Source organism: Orycteropus afer, unplaced genomic scaffold (assembly GCF_000298275.1).
Source record: "Orycteropus afer afer isolate SDZICR_OR568_19922 unplaced genomic scaffold, OryAfe1.0 scaffold00054, whole genome shotgun sequence".
NCBI lineage: Eukaryota > Metazoa > Chordata > Mammalia > Tubulidentata > Orycteropodidae > Orycteropus > Orycteropus afer.
In genome coordinates, this window is record NW_006921641.1 from 13,123,714 (window position 1) to 13,140,028 (window position 16,315).

Consider the following 16,315-nt stretch of genomic DNA (forward strand, 5'->3'; position numbering starts at 1 on the left):
AGTCCTACCACCACAGGAATCTGTGAGAGCACTGTCTCTTTAAATATCCCAAATAGTTAAGCCACTTTTTAAACCTACAAAATGGTGGCGTCCTCCGGATCGGCAAAGTCCACAGCTCAGCCTAGCTTTCTCTTCACCTTCTCCGTTTGTTCCCCAGCCACTGTGCACAGTCTTCCGTGCCATCCCTGGCTAGCAGGGTAACTTTTGGGTTAATTCTTAGGTCCTACCACCACTCGGGAATCTCCAAGCCCTGTCGTCTGTGCTGTCAGTGTTCCTCAGGCCACTGCCAGACTGCAGCTCCGTGTGTCTCCTTTTTTGGTATTTTCATGCAAGTTCTTCTGCTAGTTGGGGTTTAGTCCACTTTTGTATCCTTCCCTTCAAGGCTCAGGGGTCCAAGATTATCTTCTGTGTCTGTGTTAATTGGTTTCCCTTTTCTTTGTTGAAGAGCATCTGTGCAGTCCTTCTGCCTAGTCCGCCATCTTGCCAGATCTCCTATACATGGACATTGTTATAGCATATACAAATACGTATGTAGAAATATTTTCTGCCAAACTTATATGTAGCGTGTTCCCTTTTGCCTAGACATTCCTGATCATTTAGCCTATCTACCTATGTATCCATGATGAGTGATTTTTTAAAGGATATTCAGTCTACAGATTCCTCCCTGCTCTTGGATAATAGATGTGTAAATTGAGTTCAATCCTCAGAATTGTAAACTTGACTTGAACTCTTCTGGTCTTTCCTAAGCATCGCAGACCAGGGTCCGGGGGTGAAAGTAGGAGCATGGCCTTGGGGTGAGTCCTGTCTGTCATGTCCTGACTGAAGGACTTTGGTTTCCTTACTCAGCTTCTGACAGTCCCTTGCGCCCTGGCTTTCTACAGCGGGCCCCACATTAGAGCTGCTCTCTTCTCTGGGGCCCTGACCTGGTAAGACTTGCTCAGTTACAATTTTTGGACAATGAAGTTTTTTGATATTTTCTTTTTCTGCATACCTGCATTCTGTTATATAAAGGCTATAACAGAGTACAGAGAATATAACTGGCTTTTTCTTAAAGTCCTTAAATTGTCATTACATATCCATTAGATATAGTGTCTCTGGGTTGAATTTGTATTCAGTATATTCATTGGAATATTCTGAGTTTTTTTCCCTACTGACTTGATTTCTTACTTTTTTTCCCCTTAGAAGTAGGAAAGAGAATAATGGCTAACATTTATTAAGCACTTAACCACAGGCCAGATGCTGTTCTAATAAGGACTTTCTACATATTAACACATTTAATCCTCACACAACACAAGGGAAGTATTATTATCCCCATGCACAGAGATGGAAATAGACCCACAAGAGTTAAGCGACTCACTCATAGTCACGCAATTGTTAAATAGTGGAGACAGGCTAAAGTCTACCTCTGGGGCCTGCTGGCTCAATACTGCAGTGCAGCCCAGGACCTCTGGGTGCTAAAGAAACAAGGTGACATTCTACTTCTACTGATCCCAAGGCTCAAGTCTTTTTCCAAGCAGTTTCTTGTTCTTAATAAAATATCTACCCCATCTATCTGTAATCTGTTTACAGAGGACTGGGTGGGAGGCTGTACTGTGGAAAGGAACAAAAGAATAGGACACAGGAGAAGCTAGAAAGCAAAAAGAATGAACATCTTTTAAAGTTTGCCATGATCAAAACAGTATGCCACTGTTGGAGTGTGAGTAAGACAGAGCTGGTAGAGCCAGCGTGGCTCCTAGGCTCCTAGTCATGATACATTTAAAGCTTTCACTCCTTTCTAGCAGCAGCTAGAAAGCACCTTCAAGCCAGCAGCTGGAAATAGCTAGGCATGAGCATTTTGAAGGCACAGTGATATTCATGGGAAAAGGAAGAGAAATAGCATGATGCTTTTAGCTATCTGTCAGATTTATTCTTTTCTATTGTGTATTTCCACCCAGAGGCCAGGGCTGCAGTTCCCAGCATCTGGGGTTGTCACTAAGGATTCAGGCCAGATTCTCTACAGCTACGCAATCAATCCCCAAACAACAAGGGAATGGCCAGCTTTCCCTTGGCTGAGTGTGTGGACCATTTGTTTACCCATCACAGAGTGGGAGCCCCTGGTAATGGGGTGGAGCCCAAGGCTGGAATGAACACCTAGGGTGGTTATGGGTTCCTAGGTAAGACCTCAGGGCCACCCTCACACGGTAATGAACTACTTTCGACCTGACTTGACCATATCAGTGTGGAGGGGCTCAGACTTAGCAAAGCTTAACCAGTCTACCACAGTCACAGAGCGGCTCAGGGAAAAAGCAACTCTGGGGCAAACAGGATAGCCTGCCCTGAGGGACCAGAAGAATTCTCCTACAGACCAGATGTCGGAAACAGCTGTGAGCATCTCATAGTATTCCCCCAGCTCTAGGGGGGTTGGAAACCCTTCCCAATGAATTTCATTTTGTTACAAGTGTTCAGCCTTTTCCCACACATCTTCTTGACTCTCCCCACCTTACCTTCTCTCTCTGGACCAGCTTCTTGTAGACGGTGTCTGGGAAGGACCTCAGGGGACAGAACTTGCCAGTGCCCTCAGCGCACATGAAGACGCCGTTCTCATACACAACACGTCCCCGGCTGATGGTGACCAGTGGCACACCATGGCAGCGCATGTTCTCGTACAGGTTGAAGTCTCCTCCCTGCACCTGAGTGCTGGCTGTGATAGTCCTGGGGCGAGGAAGGGGCCAAGAGAGAAAGCACTTTGAGAAGAGGTACAGGTGTCACTGCTTTCCCAGGACGCTCACTGGGACGGGGTCACACCCAAGGGTTGGGTCAAGCTCCAGGGGCTTCTCTGCCACCAGCTACATCTATTACCAGTAACAGGGACCAGCACCAGGCATTAGAATGCAGAGTAAAAACCAAACCAAACCAAACCAGGTGCCCTTGAGTCAATTTCAATTCATGGCAATCCCATGTGTGTCAGAGTAGAACTCTGCTCCACAGGGTGTTTCAATGGCTAATTTTTCAGAAGTAAATTGCCAGGCCTTTTTTCTGAGGTGTCTCTGGCTAGGTTCAAACCACCAACCTTTTGGTTAGTAGCCCAGTGTGTTAACTGCACCCAGGGAGGCAGAGCAGGGTTTCTCAAACGCCTTAATGGAGAAGACAGCAAAGGTGTCCTGGGAGTGAGGGCGGGGGATGGTGCACAGGGTGAAATTTCCTTGCAGTTCAACTTTTCACCTTCAAAATCTCAGCACATTTTTGTCTATTTTGTTCACTGCTATATCTGCATCACTTAGAAGACTACCTGGTAAACGGTGTTGTTGTGTGCCGTCGAGTCGGACCCGACTCATAGAGACCCCTCCTTGGGTTTCCGAGGCAGTATCACTATGGAAGCACCTGTCTGGTTCAGACACTCATTAGCTAAAACCTGCTTTCCAGGTTTTCCTTTCTTTGAGAGTAAAATGGGAATAAATAAGAACTCCGGAGTGCTTCTCAGAGCTGGTGGAAATGTAATGAGCAAAAAAGATATGAAATAGCTTTGGAAACTGTAAAGTGCTGCCCAGGTGTGGCTCCACTGGGGCAGGTCTCAAGCCTGTCTGGCCATTGTTGCATTCCTAGTGCCTGGCACATGGCAGACACTCCCATATTTGTTGAACTGAACATACCCCAAAGTCATATTTATCTGTGCTGTAAGTAGTGTAAAGATTATATGCCTTCGGAGTTTTGGAATACAAGTTACTTCAAATCCCAAGTCCCTCTAGGTCTGGGGACAAGCAGCAAATTTTACTTTGTGGCTTCTGGGTCCCACACCACCACGTCGGCATCGGCTCCGGGGATGATGCGGCCCTTGCGAGGATACAGGTTGAGAATCTTAGCTGCATTGGAACTGGTGACGGCCACAAAACGGTTCTCATCCATCTTTCCTCCAACCTGAAATGTGGCAAAAGTGTCAAGTCAGCCAGGCCCTGGGCATGTGCTTCCAACCCCAGGTCACCCTTGACCCTGGCTGGTGGCCTTTTCACTCAGTTGGTAGCAACAATGGTGTTAAGGAGGACAATGCTGTGGGAACCATCTCAGATGCACCAACCTGTCTGGCTTGGTTCCATGGGATTACTTATTTCTTTCTCCTTTCAACCAGCTCTGATGGTGAGTGGGCCCTTGTTCTAAAATGTTACCCACCTGGTGCAAACCTACCTTCCCTTTACAAAACCAGCTCTACTCACACACTCACCATGGATGAATCAGGAGCCTCCCTTCATCTAGGAAGGATTATGTATCCTGTGCTTTGGACTAGCGTCTTGCTGCCCCAGGCACCCACGTGTGACAGCACAGTGGACGCTCTTCAAGGGGGATTTCCAGAGTTACCTCCCAAGCCTCCCCTGAGCTGGTAGCTCAGTCCTGAGGACTTCAGTTCTCTCTGAGACTTACAGTCTATGCTGCATCTAATCTGTGACAGGTCAGGACCAAAAATATTTGTTCTTCATGGGCATGTGAATGAAGTCTAGGTCTCTTCCTTTTGAAAAGCAATTAGACAAAATATATCAAGAGCCTTAAAAATGTTTATATCCTTGGAGCCAAAAATTTACATCTAGGAATCTGTTCCAAGGAAATAATCAGAAATGCTGGCATACACTCATGAACAAAGAGACTCTCAGCAACATCATTTGTGAGCACAAACATTTGAAACAATCTACAGCTTCAAATATTAGGGAATAATTAAATAAAGTATGGCACTTCTATTGGAGGAAATATCATATAGCCATTAAAAAAGATTTTTAAAGAATCTTTACAGATTCAAGAAGATACTCAAGATTGACTATTAAATGAAAAAAAAAAAAAAGATTAATCCAGTAATTAAGGTAATATATAATACAAGCCTAGAAAAAGACACTAGAAAGAAATACACCAAAATGTTAATAGTGGTAATTTTAGGCTATGAAATTATGTGTTTTTTTTTTCTTTATACTTTCCGTATTTTCCAAATTTCTATAATAGACCTTATTACCTTTTCTAATCGGGGAAGAAAAAAAAAGAAAAGAAAGAAAAGAGAAGAGAAGAAGGCAAAAAAAGGATCTCCTTTTGTTTTGGAGTGAAACAAGAAACTATAGTTGAATCAGCCCTCCTAAGAACCTTCTTGGAGAGGATTCCCCAAGTAAAAACACTCTTCCTAGGATTAGAGTGGGGAGGGGCCCAGAAGACATACCACTCCTCTCTCCCAGATGACACTCATGCGGTCCTGTACGCCACTCACTCCATGTGGGATCTTGGTGAAATCCTCCTTGCCCATAGCTTTCTGCTTCGTGGTGAACGGCCGGTGATCTGAGGCCACAATGTTCAGAGTATCACTGGGCAGAGAAGGAAGTGACCAGGTAAGGGGAAGGAAGGGTACCAGAAGGTCCAGGACAGATACCGAAAACTCCCTTGGCTTGGAAACAGGCAAAAAGGATTCCAATCTCATCTCTGCCATTTAACGTTATGATCTCTAACATGTTACTTCAGTTGTGTGAACTTAACTTTACTCATCTACAGAAAGGAATATGGGCAGAGTGTGGCAGTGTACTGTTGCTTACTACTAAGGGGAGCAAGGTGGGCAAGTCCCACTTTCATTGCAAATTGTATCGTAAGAATCAGCATGAATCTAATTGCCATGTGGAAGTAGACCCCAGGCTTCACCTTTCCACATCTTTATGATTCTTACCACCAGCCACTTTGTGGCACTTCCTCACTCACCCTAGTCATCCAGAGTTAGATCAGACTTCATCCCTGGCCACTCAAAGTCAGATCATTGGGTAGTAGCCAGAGGCTCAGGAATCTGGAAACTCCCACTCTCTCTGCAACACCCTGGGCTAGGTCACAAACTAGGACCATCCTTCTTCATCAACTGCTCATGCAGCCTTTCTCTGTCATCCAGCTACCCAGTGTCAGGTCTTCACAAATCAACTGCCTTCACAGACTCTCTGAATCAGCCACCCTGAGCTAAACAAGAATCCCATTGCCCATGTAGGTTGGGTAATTCTCTTTAATGGCTCAGACTGTTACCTATACTTAAGGAGCTCTGGTGGTGCAGTGGGCAAGGCATTTGGAGTACAGACTTATAGTCTTGGAAACTCAATGAGGGTTGCTATGAGTTGGAATCAACTTGATGGCAGTGGGTTTGGTTTTCTGGGTATTACCTATACTTAGTTACTCATTGTTTATTATCAGAAAGGATAAGAGTGAGATGTGCCGCACCCTCTTCCATACATGGATGTTCTCACTGATCCAGACAGTCTGAAAGAGAAAGCTCCAAGGTCCAGAGTTCTAGTCACTGGGGTCATTGGGGCCCAATGCATAGGCACGACTCAATAAATATGCATGACGGATTGTATTCTACATATCCTACCCTCCCTTTCTGAGGTCTGTGCTTGGTGAAACAGTCACAAGTTCAAAGTTAAGCTTTGCCTAACAACTGAGATCCACAGCCTTGTTTGGCTGTGGGGTTCTAGTGACCCAGCAGAGGAAAGGAAGGACAAGATAGAAGAAAAGTATGACTTAATAAAGCAATGATCATATGCAAGTTGATCGGTTCATTACTACCACCACCCAGGACACCATCTTCATGATGGTTATTAAGCCTGTCTTCCACACAAAGCCGTGGGTGATGAAGGCAAGGCTGGGCTCTTGAAGGGCTCCTTGGTCACTAAGAACTTGGGACAGAGGCTTACAACAGAGAGTGCACTTGGTGCTAAGCCTGTGAGGGAGGCAGGCAGCTGGCCATGCTCTGAGATTGCTGTAGGCTGACAGCTCAGAGGCGTGAGGGGCAGATGCTCAGTTGTCCAGGCCAGGGCAACTGATGGGACCACTCGGTGGGGGCTCTGAGGATCAGGTGAAGGTGTATTCAGTGAGTCCTGAGAATCAGGTGAGGAAGTCTAAAATTACTCTGTAGGAGGCACCAAAGGCTTATGAGTGCATGCTTATCTTAGATAAGATGCCCACTTTAGAAGAGGAATCTGGGAGCAGAAGGCATTATTCAACTTGGTGAGGAGGAGATCCCAGAAGATACATAGAGTTGGTTCCTCTGGGTGCTTGGCATGGCTCATTAGTTACAGTTCTTGCCAAATGACTTGGCCAAATCCACAGTAAGATGACTTAGCTCTTTTGTGGCAACACTGAAATTTGCCTCGGCCAAATAGGCTCCTCTGGGCCCTCTCAGAGGATCTTCCACAGAGCATAGGGATTTCTAGGGTCCCCAAGGGTCCTCCATTTTCTCGAGACCTGTAGAATCTACCAGAGATGAATGGAATCTTTAAAAGTTTCACCATCTCCTCAGGGTCTTCCAGATACCTGGGGAGGGCTTAGATCAGAAGAGGGACCCCGCAGCAGAATCACAGACTGCAGGTCAAGGACTCCCAGGAGCACGTGGCTCAATTACCATTCTTTGATCATTAAATCTTATTGAGCACCCAATTTTCTCAAAGGGCTCCTACACAAGTAAGTGCCCATTAAGCAGATGCTGAATGAATGCAGTCACATTTTGGAAGGGCTCCTGAGTCTTCCAGTACTGCCCTGAATCTGTAAGGTATGAAATGCCCACCCAAGTTCTTTAAAGTTTAAAATGTGACTGGCTTTGTTAAGTATTTCAAAAATTTGCATGTCCAAATGAAAACATTTCAGTCCCTTTAAGAAGTCAGATTCAAAACAAAGAAAAATACCTTTTTATGTATAAAAAAAGCAAAAAATGAAACTTATTGCTGTTGAGTCGGATCAGACTCATAGTAACCCCTCCTCGGGATTCCAAAGCGGTATACTACGGAAGTAGATTGCCCAACCTTCCTTCTGAGGAGTGGCTGGTGGGTTCGAACTGCCAGCTTTCTGGTTAGCAGTCAAATGCCTTGGGTACTATGCCACCAGAGCTCCTACTTCCATCTATGTGTTGTTGTTGTTATTTGCCATCGAGTCGGCCCCAACTCATAGCGACCCCTCCTTGGGTTTCCGAGGCAGTATCACTATGGAAGTAGATTGCCCAACCACTTTTATCTATAGGTCATACTTTTTACCCTGATATATCCTAAGAAATCACATTCTAAAGCAGATCCTTATGAAGGAGCTCAGGTTGTCTTATAAGAAAATAACTGGAGTCTGGATTTTCTAACAAGTATTTTGCTTCATAGAAATTATAACCAATAATATGTCCTAGGATCAAAATTATAGCAACCAAAAATGCCTATAAGTAGTTAGAACATTAAAATTATGCTCTAAATCCTATAAGACAGCTTTATAATATACATGGATTAAAAAAAAAAAAAAGATTCAAACTATTCTCGTAACATGAAATTGCAATTCTATTTATACAGAATTTATTTAATTATTTAAATAAATTTGACATTTTGTCAATTGATACAGATTAGCTATAAAACCTTAAATTATTCAATAAATAATACTCTGCCTCCCTTCCATTTGAATTAGTGAGGGTTTGGGAAGTATAGTATGGGTGGGTTGGGGCATTTACCCAGGAATATATTACCTTTTTTTTCTTTCAATAAACTTGCCTGTAACAAGTAGAGGTCTTTCAAAAGATTCTTTGACCTTGGCACCAAGGCCAAACGATTATACTGGATCCTTGATACTTGTTTTTGTTTTGTTGATAATGAAGAAAGGGTGACTCATTTTTCCCAATGAAAAGCATTTTCAAATGCACAAGCAGATCTGACATGTGTCCCTTCACCCTCTCTAACCCTCTCAATTCATTTAAAGCTATATGCGCTGTTGTAGCTTGGTATCACATTGAAGCTACGGGACAGAATCTAATTATTACACTGTGCCATAGCACATGCTGCCCCTCCACAGAGGCCACCTTCACCCTGGACCCTATCAAATGCATTCCACTTTATTTGGAAAGCCACTCTCATGCTACACACCCCTCATTTGGTTGTTAACATAGCAGAATGCTGAGTGGGAATTTTCCAGTTCCTTATTGACAATCAGGTTCGAAAGCTAAGGATGTGGATGAAATAAATGCCCTATAATCTAAAGTAAGCCACATATAAGTGGCTGGTCACTCCCCTCAGTTACCCCTCACTATCACCCTAGAAGAGGTAGGTGTACTCCTGCCCCCTAGGTCTATAAAAGCAGATGACCAGAGAGGTGGACTGAGTGTTGGCAAAGTGAAAAGTTCTGTAGTCTTTCCCTCCCCTCCCTCAGTGGTGCTTCCCTTCCCCTACACCTCTTCAATATACCCCAAAGCCAAGGGAAAGGACATTTCAAGAGATTCTCTTGTGGCAACTAGAGGTGTTAGCAGTGGGCGCCTGCTAGGGCAGAGGACTGGTGGACCTGCCTCTGAGCCTCTCTGAGCATTAGGATGAGGAGAACTGGTAGGTTGGGGGCAGCCTGCCCTAGCACTGTAGGGAGTGGCAAAGCTGTGTGAGCTTTCTTTGGGCCATAGGAAGTCGTTGGTCTTAAACTGCCATGCTAGAGTCCTTGTTCACGGGGTCACTGCTAGTGCTGGAAGCTTGGAAGGTGCAGGTAAAAAAGGTCAAGCTAGAATCATCTCTCTTGTGAGGGCATTGTGTGGTAGAGCTTACATCTGGATGTGTTCCCTGCACAGGAAAGGCCTCAGAAGTTGGTCATTTTTAGCCTGAAAAGCAGCAACAACTTAATGAAGGGGTACATATGCATGTTTGGGTGTGGAGAAGAGCCTGTCCTCCCATTTTCTCCTAAATTTTTCATCACCTGTGCCAGCTAGGGATGGGAAAGTGACTCATTTTTAAAGTGGTCTGGGCTTTAATAACTAATAGTGAAGAGAAAGCAATGGTCTCAACCCAAAATGTCACTAGGAGAGAGAAAGAAGGTGTAAGTAATTATTGGGACAAAACAAAACTTTTTCATGTTTGTGCTCCACTGAATTCAAGTTGTTCATTAAACCATTGTCATTAGGTTAGACCCAAATGGGGTAAAGAAGGTGTTAGAAAAACAAGAGCTGGAAAAAGAGAGGCAGAGAAGGAGAATACAAAGGGAAAGGAGAGCATGTACAAAAAAATTGAAGGCAGGAGAAGACACGAGAGAAAGGTGTATACAAGGAGAGAACAACACATGTGGAGAAATGAGAAGAGGGAGAGGTGAAAGAAAAAAAGAGACAGAAAGAGCTACAGGTATTCTAGGATAAGTCAGAGATCACATCCTACTACCCCCTAGTGGGCTTTATAATAAGATATCATTGTCTTTGAGATTTGTGAATAACCACTGTTCACAGTTTTATATATGCTCTTTACGCTTACACCTTCAGATGCTTCTCACTCTAAAACAAGTGGTCACAGAAGTGTAATAGGAAAGAAATCATTTGATGGGCTCTGGAGAAGGTAACAAAAGCAAAATCCGATGAGCACAATGAAATCTAACCTAGTCAGATTTGTTTCCAGGGGCTTATATGACATCTTCTTAAAGATCTACAAACTCCCTAAATGGTATGCATTGTCAAGTAATGACTGTGCTAGTGGGGGGCCACAAGAGGCCTGCCACAATGCCTTACTTGGCCAGCAGGCTCATGAGGTAGGTTGAGGTGTTGGTATCCAGTCTCAGGGGAGGCACCGTGACGTAGGCAGCTGCATGGGACCAGTCCTGGTGGTAGTAGTGTAAGCCTGTCAGCGTAGCATGTGCAGTAGTGGTCTCAGCCAGCACAACCTTCCCTGGAAGAAGGGTCAAAACCACAAGTAAGAAGCCACTGAGCCTGCGAGATCATGCAGCCTGAACCTCTCATTTTATAGGTAAAGGAGCTGAGTCAGAGAAAGGAAGGGACTTGCCCAAGCTCACTCAAGTGTTTGACAGCACAACAGAGTTTCAGTCTAGAGGGCTTCCCATTTGCCATGCTGACTTTAGGCAAGAGTATCAAAGTGTGGGCTCCAAGGTGGGAAAGTTCCAAGTGGTACAATGAGGAGTCTAGGTTGGCTGGAGCATGGATGTGCAAAGGGTGTTGTTGAGAGACAAGGCTTGATGCATGGGGTAGGATAGGCATGGAGGAACTTGAAGACCATGCCAACGAGCAGTGTGGACTGTATTCTGTAGGCAACATGGTACCATTGGTTTCCCACAGGTGGGTGCTATTCAAGAAGATCTATGGGGATGGGATCTGCAGCAGGGGCTGGAGGTCAGGGAGATGGGAGGTGGGAGACTTATCAGGAGGTCAGGGCAGCAGTGCAGGTGAGACATTGCAAAGTGCTTCAACTAGGGGTAAGGCAGGTATAGGGTCAGAGGGTAACATGTGAGGGCAATAAGAAGGTTGAGATATTCTTTCTTATTTATATTCCTAGGTCTGTGACTGTGACTTTGTTTCTCTTGTCACCAGGACCTCACCAGCACTTTGTGCTGGGCTGGGACTACAAGGAATTACAAAGCTTTCAGATGTTGCCAGGTGATCAGCAATTGGAGACATATGAGGCCCCTCAGGGCTTATATGCAGGGTTCAGGTGGCTATGGAGGGAAGTTGGGTCCACATGTTATTTTTGCAGAGACTACTCTGGCACTCCATGAATGTACACTTGAACTGGTCCAGGATTTTATGTTGGTTACCAAGGCAACAGCCAGTAAAATCCAAGAGGCCAAAAAGACACCAATTAAAGAGTTGATTTAAGACTTGAAAAATTTACCAGCCCCAGGAGAGGTGACAGATATTTTTGTAAAGCTGTTATGCATACAAATATGCAGAGGAAAAAACTCTGGCCCTAAAAGACTGAACCCAGGCTAATATGGTGTGGTTCTGAGGAAGACGACAGTAGAGAAAAGGGAAAGAAAGGCTCAGGAGCTGGTTGCACTGGGTTCTGTCACTCTCCCACCTCACTACACTATCCCTTCAATCCCAAGCACTCACCTTGCATCTTAGCAGCTGCAATAACATCACCGGCTGAGATGCTGGACACGTTGACCAGATAGACTGGACAGTGAGTCTACACACAGGAAAGACAGTGGCCAGTAGAGAGCATCACTCCCATTAATGTAACAAGCACCAAGATAAGCCCAGCAAAATCCATTCTGGCATAGCATCTACCCCTGCAAGGCTCAAGCCCACCTTGAAGTGACAGTTTTATGCCAGGATGCAGGGCTGGCAGACAGAGCACAGGTGCAGGCTGAGGAGCTGCATGAAGCAAGGAAGGGCAGCAGATTTCAACACCAGAGCCCACCAAGGAGGCTAATCTGTGCAGGAATGTCTAGGTCAGGACTGTTGAGTCCTGAACTCAGATGTCCTACCATCCAACCAGAATTAGCCTTTAATAAACTCTTCTGAAAGGAGCCAGGGTGGTGCAATGGTTAAGCACTTGGCTGCTAACCGAAAGGTCGATTGTTTGAACCTAACAGCTGTTCTGTGGGAGAAAGATGATGTGGTCTGTTTCCCTAAAGAGTGGGAGAAAGATGATGTGGTCTGTTTCCCTAAAGATTGCAGCCTTGGAAATTCTATGAGGCAATTCTACTCTGTCTATAGGGTCACTATGAGTCAGAATTGACTTGATGACAGTGAGTTTGGTTTGGGTTTTAAGCTGTTCTGGACAACCATGACTATAATTTAAAACTACGGTCTATTTTTTCTATTTTAATTTTCTGTTCATGAATACAATGACCTAGAGACAGTCAGGTATTATATTCTATGTTTAAAATTATGATTTCACTCCTCCTAGAGCTGCTGTAACAGTGGACACAGTGCACCCTACAGAAGAACGAAATACAAGGAGTTCAGGGCTCAAAGTCTAGGCAAGACAAGACTGATCATGCAAACTGACAGCTGGATTCTAGGACTAATTGACTTTTCCTCTATCAAGCTGCATGATGATGGTTTGTTACTTAACTTCTCTGGGCAAATATTTGAGCTATCAAAACAAGGAGCTGCCCTTTTGTTGTTCAGACTTTTCCTTATTCTGGTATAAGTTTCCACCAGGAAATAATTGATAAAATAGCTGTTGTTATGACAATAAAACAATGCCCTTACCCAATTGTCAGACTTATAAACTACTAATGGGAAATATGGTTTCTCCAAATGTTACTCTGATGCCTTCTTTGCTTACCACAGTAGGTGGACATGGGGTATAGGACTGGTCTGAGGTTTGATGTACTTAACACAAGTTCATGGGCTTTAATTCCAAGATCAGCTGGACCCACAACTTTTGTTTTCCCTGCAACACCCTCCATAACACCCTTTGGGGTAGCCCAGGCCTTTCTAGAGGAGAGGTTCTCAAATGCCAATATCCTTCAGAAGCATCTAGAGGGCTGGATACAGATTGCTGTCCCTACCCCCAGTTTCTAATTCATCTGTATGGAGCCTGCAAATCTACATTTCTAACAGGTTCTTGTGTCAAACAAGTGATGCTAATGCTGTTGGTCCAGGGACATAATTTGAAAACCACTGCTCTAGAGGAGGTAGTTCAGATTGTCTGAGCCACTTAGATCCTTAAGTCCTGATGTAGAAGGAGGAATGACCTTTGTATGTGCTCTACTATTTGTTAAGTGCTTTCCCTTTCATGATACCTTTGATCCTCACAACTGTCCCGTGAAAAGTAATATCATTCTAATTTTAAGTGATAGAATAGTATTTCAGAGGTTAAGTCACTTGCATATGATGGAAAAACCTATATTTGGTAGAAAACAAATCTAGAACTTCTGGCTGTACATCTCTAGCTCATTCCTATCACTGTAGTGCATCCTCACATCATCATCCTGATCAAGGAAAAAATTATGAAACTGTGAACCAAAGGCATACGTTTAAATAATGGCTCTCTAAACAACAGGTGCTCTAAGGTAAACCAATTCTAGTTGCAGTGAGGAGTCCCTGGGTGTTGCAAATGGTTAATGTACTTGTCTGCTAATCAAAAGATTGGAGGTTCGAGTTCATCCTGACACCTTGAAAGAAAGGCCTGGAGATCTCCTTCTGAAAAATCACCCATTAAAAACCCTATGAAATACAATTCTGCTCTTGACACACATGGGGTTGCCATGATTTGGAATTGGCCTGATGGCTACTGTTACTAGCTAGTTGTGGTATGACTCGGTGGTTACCCCATCTTCTCCTACCTCAGTCAGAGGCCATTTACACTTGAGCAATGTACTGAGGCTTCAGCAGGCTCAGTGGGGTGGAATACAGAGGTGCAAGGACTCATGCCAGGTCAGTGAGAATCATAATGTTCTCTCAGCAAACAGTCTAGGGTCCTATGAGCCAGCCATGGTGCTGAAGGCCAGAATGGAATGAGACCCCATGATAGAGGTTGGTTTCGATCCCAGAGTAGAGACTGGGCTAACGGTTGCCTGGGAATACTTACTCTGTTTGCAATGGTGATAACACGGTGAGTAGCTTCAGCTTCCACCTGTTAGAAATAAAGCACAGGAAGAAAACAAAGTTCACCATCTCCCTTAAGTGAACCCACACATGCCCAAGAACCCACTGCATAGAAGGTGCTGTGTAATCTGACACAGAGCCGGAGGGGCCAACTGCATTCATAGGGGTGGCCCGGGGGCACACCTTGGGTAAGGACACCAAGTGCCAACCATCTTAGCTCATGCTGAGAGAGAATCCTAGTACTGAATACACCAGGTACATTCTTGCTGAATGCTATTCAGGGCTTTAAAAGGAGCAAAATAATATTAAACAAACAAAAACACCCAAGAGTCACATCTCTCTCTTGGTTTTTATGGTGTACTATCTCCACAGATACTTCAAGACTATATCAAAGGAGTGATATCGACTGATTTCAAGCTGGAATTTAGCAGGGTTCACCCATTTTGGCACTAATGACATTTTGAGTCCAGTAATTCTTTGTGGTGGGGTTGTCATATGCATTGTAGCATGTTTCATAGCTTCTCTAGCTCTATCCATTAAATACTAGTAGCAGTCTCCTCCCAATGTGACAACCCAAAATATCTCTGTTGTTGTTATATACCATCGAGTCGGACTCGACTCATAGCGACCCTTCCTTGGGTTTCCAAGGCAGTATCACTACGGAAGTAGATTGCCCCATCTAGATTTAGCCAAATGTCCCCTGGGACCAAAATCACCCCCGGTTGAGAGTACATGTGATTATAGACATTCAGGAGGCTGGGCTAGTGATGCCATCCTCTTTAGCCAGGAGATGAGGATGGTGATGGTTACTGTTATTACTACTACCACATTCAAAGTCTTGCTCTTTCCCTCTTATTATTTAAGAAAGAAAGTCCAGTCCTGACTCCATCTCTGTTCTTATGGGTACACTGTCAATAGATTTACTTTGTTGGATCTGGTACATCTTTCTCTACCACTTCTGATCTGCCAAAATCTACGTTCAAGTGTTCGATAGACGTGAGAAGATCTGGGGCAGAAGTGAGGTGGAAATTCCCAGATGACCCACTGTGGGGCCAGCTGACTTGGCTCCCTCTATGATGGTGAGTACCGTCACCTCCCTGTCTCCTCCTTGCCCCTCAAGGCCTCCCCATCATTCTTTTAGGGACCTCCAACTACCACTCCACATTTAAGGATCTGAAGAAATAAAAAGTGATTTCTCCCCCACAAATGTCAGGGAATATTTGAACAAGCTCAGAGGGTAAGAAGGTATTAGTCTAATGTGGTCCCTTAAGAATAGAGTTCTTTAGCAGGGGGATTACAGGGGATTTGCACTAACTACTTGAAAAACTGTATCAAGGTTAAAACCAGAGGGCAGAAGGATAGCAGTGCTTTCAATTATCACCTCAGTGAATACTAAGGGGGGGAAGAGCATGGACATGTACGTGCCTCTTGTTTCTGGTGGGAAGGGTCAAAGCATTCCCCAGATGCTCAAAAGGGTCTTGTCCCCACATGCTGAGTCATGGTTTATGGTTGGAATTTCTTCTAACACCTGAGGGCCTTCTCAGGCTGTTTTTTTTTCTCTCCCAATTCAGTTTTGGACAAAACAATCTCTGGAATGCTGACATTCTCTTCCCTGTTGTTGTTGTTATATGCCATTGAGTCAGACCCAACTCATAGTGACCCGTCCTTGGGTTTCCAAGGCAGTATCACTACAGAAGTAGATTGCCCCATCTTCCTTCTGAGGAGTGGCTGGTGGGTTTGAACCGCCAGCCTTCTGGTTAGCAGTCAAGTGCCTTAGCCACTATGCTACCAGAACTCCCAATTATCACCTAGATCCTTGAAATCAGAATCAAATGGGTGGGTCTGGTCCCCCAGTGAAGCACTGGTGGCATATTAGTTCAAGCACTTGGCTGCTAATCACTGGTTCAAACTCACCAGCTACTCAACAGGAGAAAGATGAGGGAATCTGTCTCTGTAAAGATTTACAGCCTTGGAAACCCTACAGTGGCAGTTCTGCTTGGTCCTACAGAGCTGCTATGAGTCAGAATCAACTTTTTTTTTGTTGTTGTTTACCTAATTATC

At 44.5% G+C, this 16,315-nt stretch overlaps 1 protein-coding gene across 1 annotated transcript in view; it reads right to left on the minus strand.

Annotated features, from left to right (window-relative positions):
* DPYSL5 (dihydropyrimidinase like 5) overlaps positions 1 to 16,315 on the minus strand; it is a 63,242-nt gene that overhangs the window by 11,268 nt on the left and 35,659 nt on the right. Inside the window, exons 5-10 of the mRNA XM_007938872.2 lie at positions 14,238 to 14,282; positions 11,804 to 11,879; positions 10,469 to 10,625; positions 5,168 to 5,309; positions 3,752 to 3,894; positions 2,484 to 2,691 (exon numbers count right to left, since the gene is read on the minus strand). Of these exons, the coding sequence (XP_007937063.1) occupies positions 2,484 to 2,691; positions 3,752 to 3,894; positions 5,168 to 5,309; positions 10,469 to 10,625; positions 11,804 to 11,879; positions 14,238 to 14,282 (771 nt within the window). The remainder of the gene's footprint in view (positions 1 to 2,483; positions 2,692 to 3,751; positions 3,895 to 5,167; positions 5,310 to 10,468; positions 10,626 to 11,803; positions 11,880 to 14,237; positions 14,283 to 16,315) is intronic.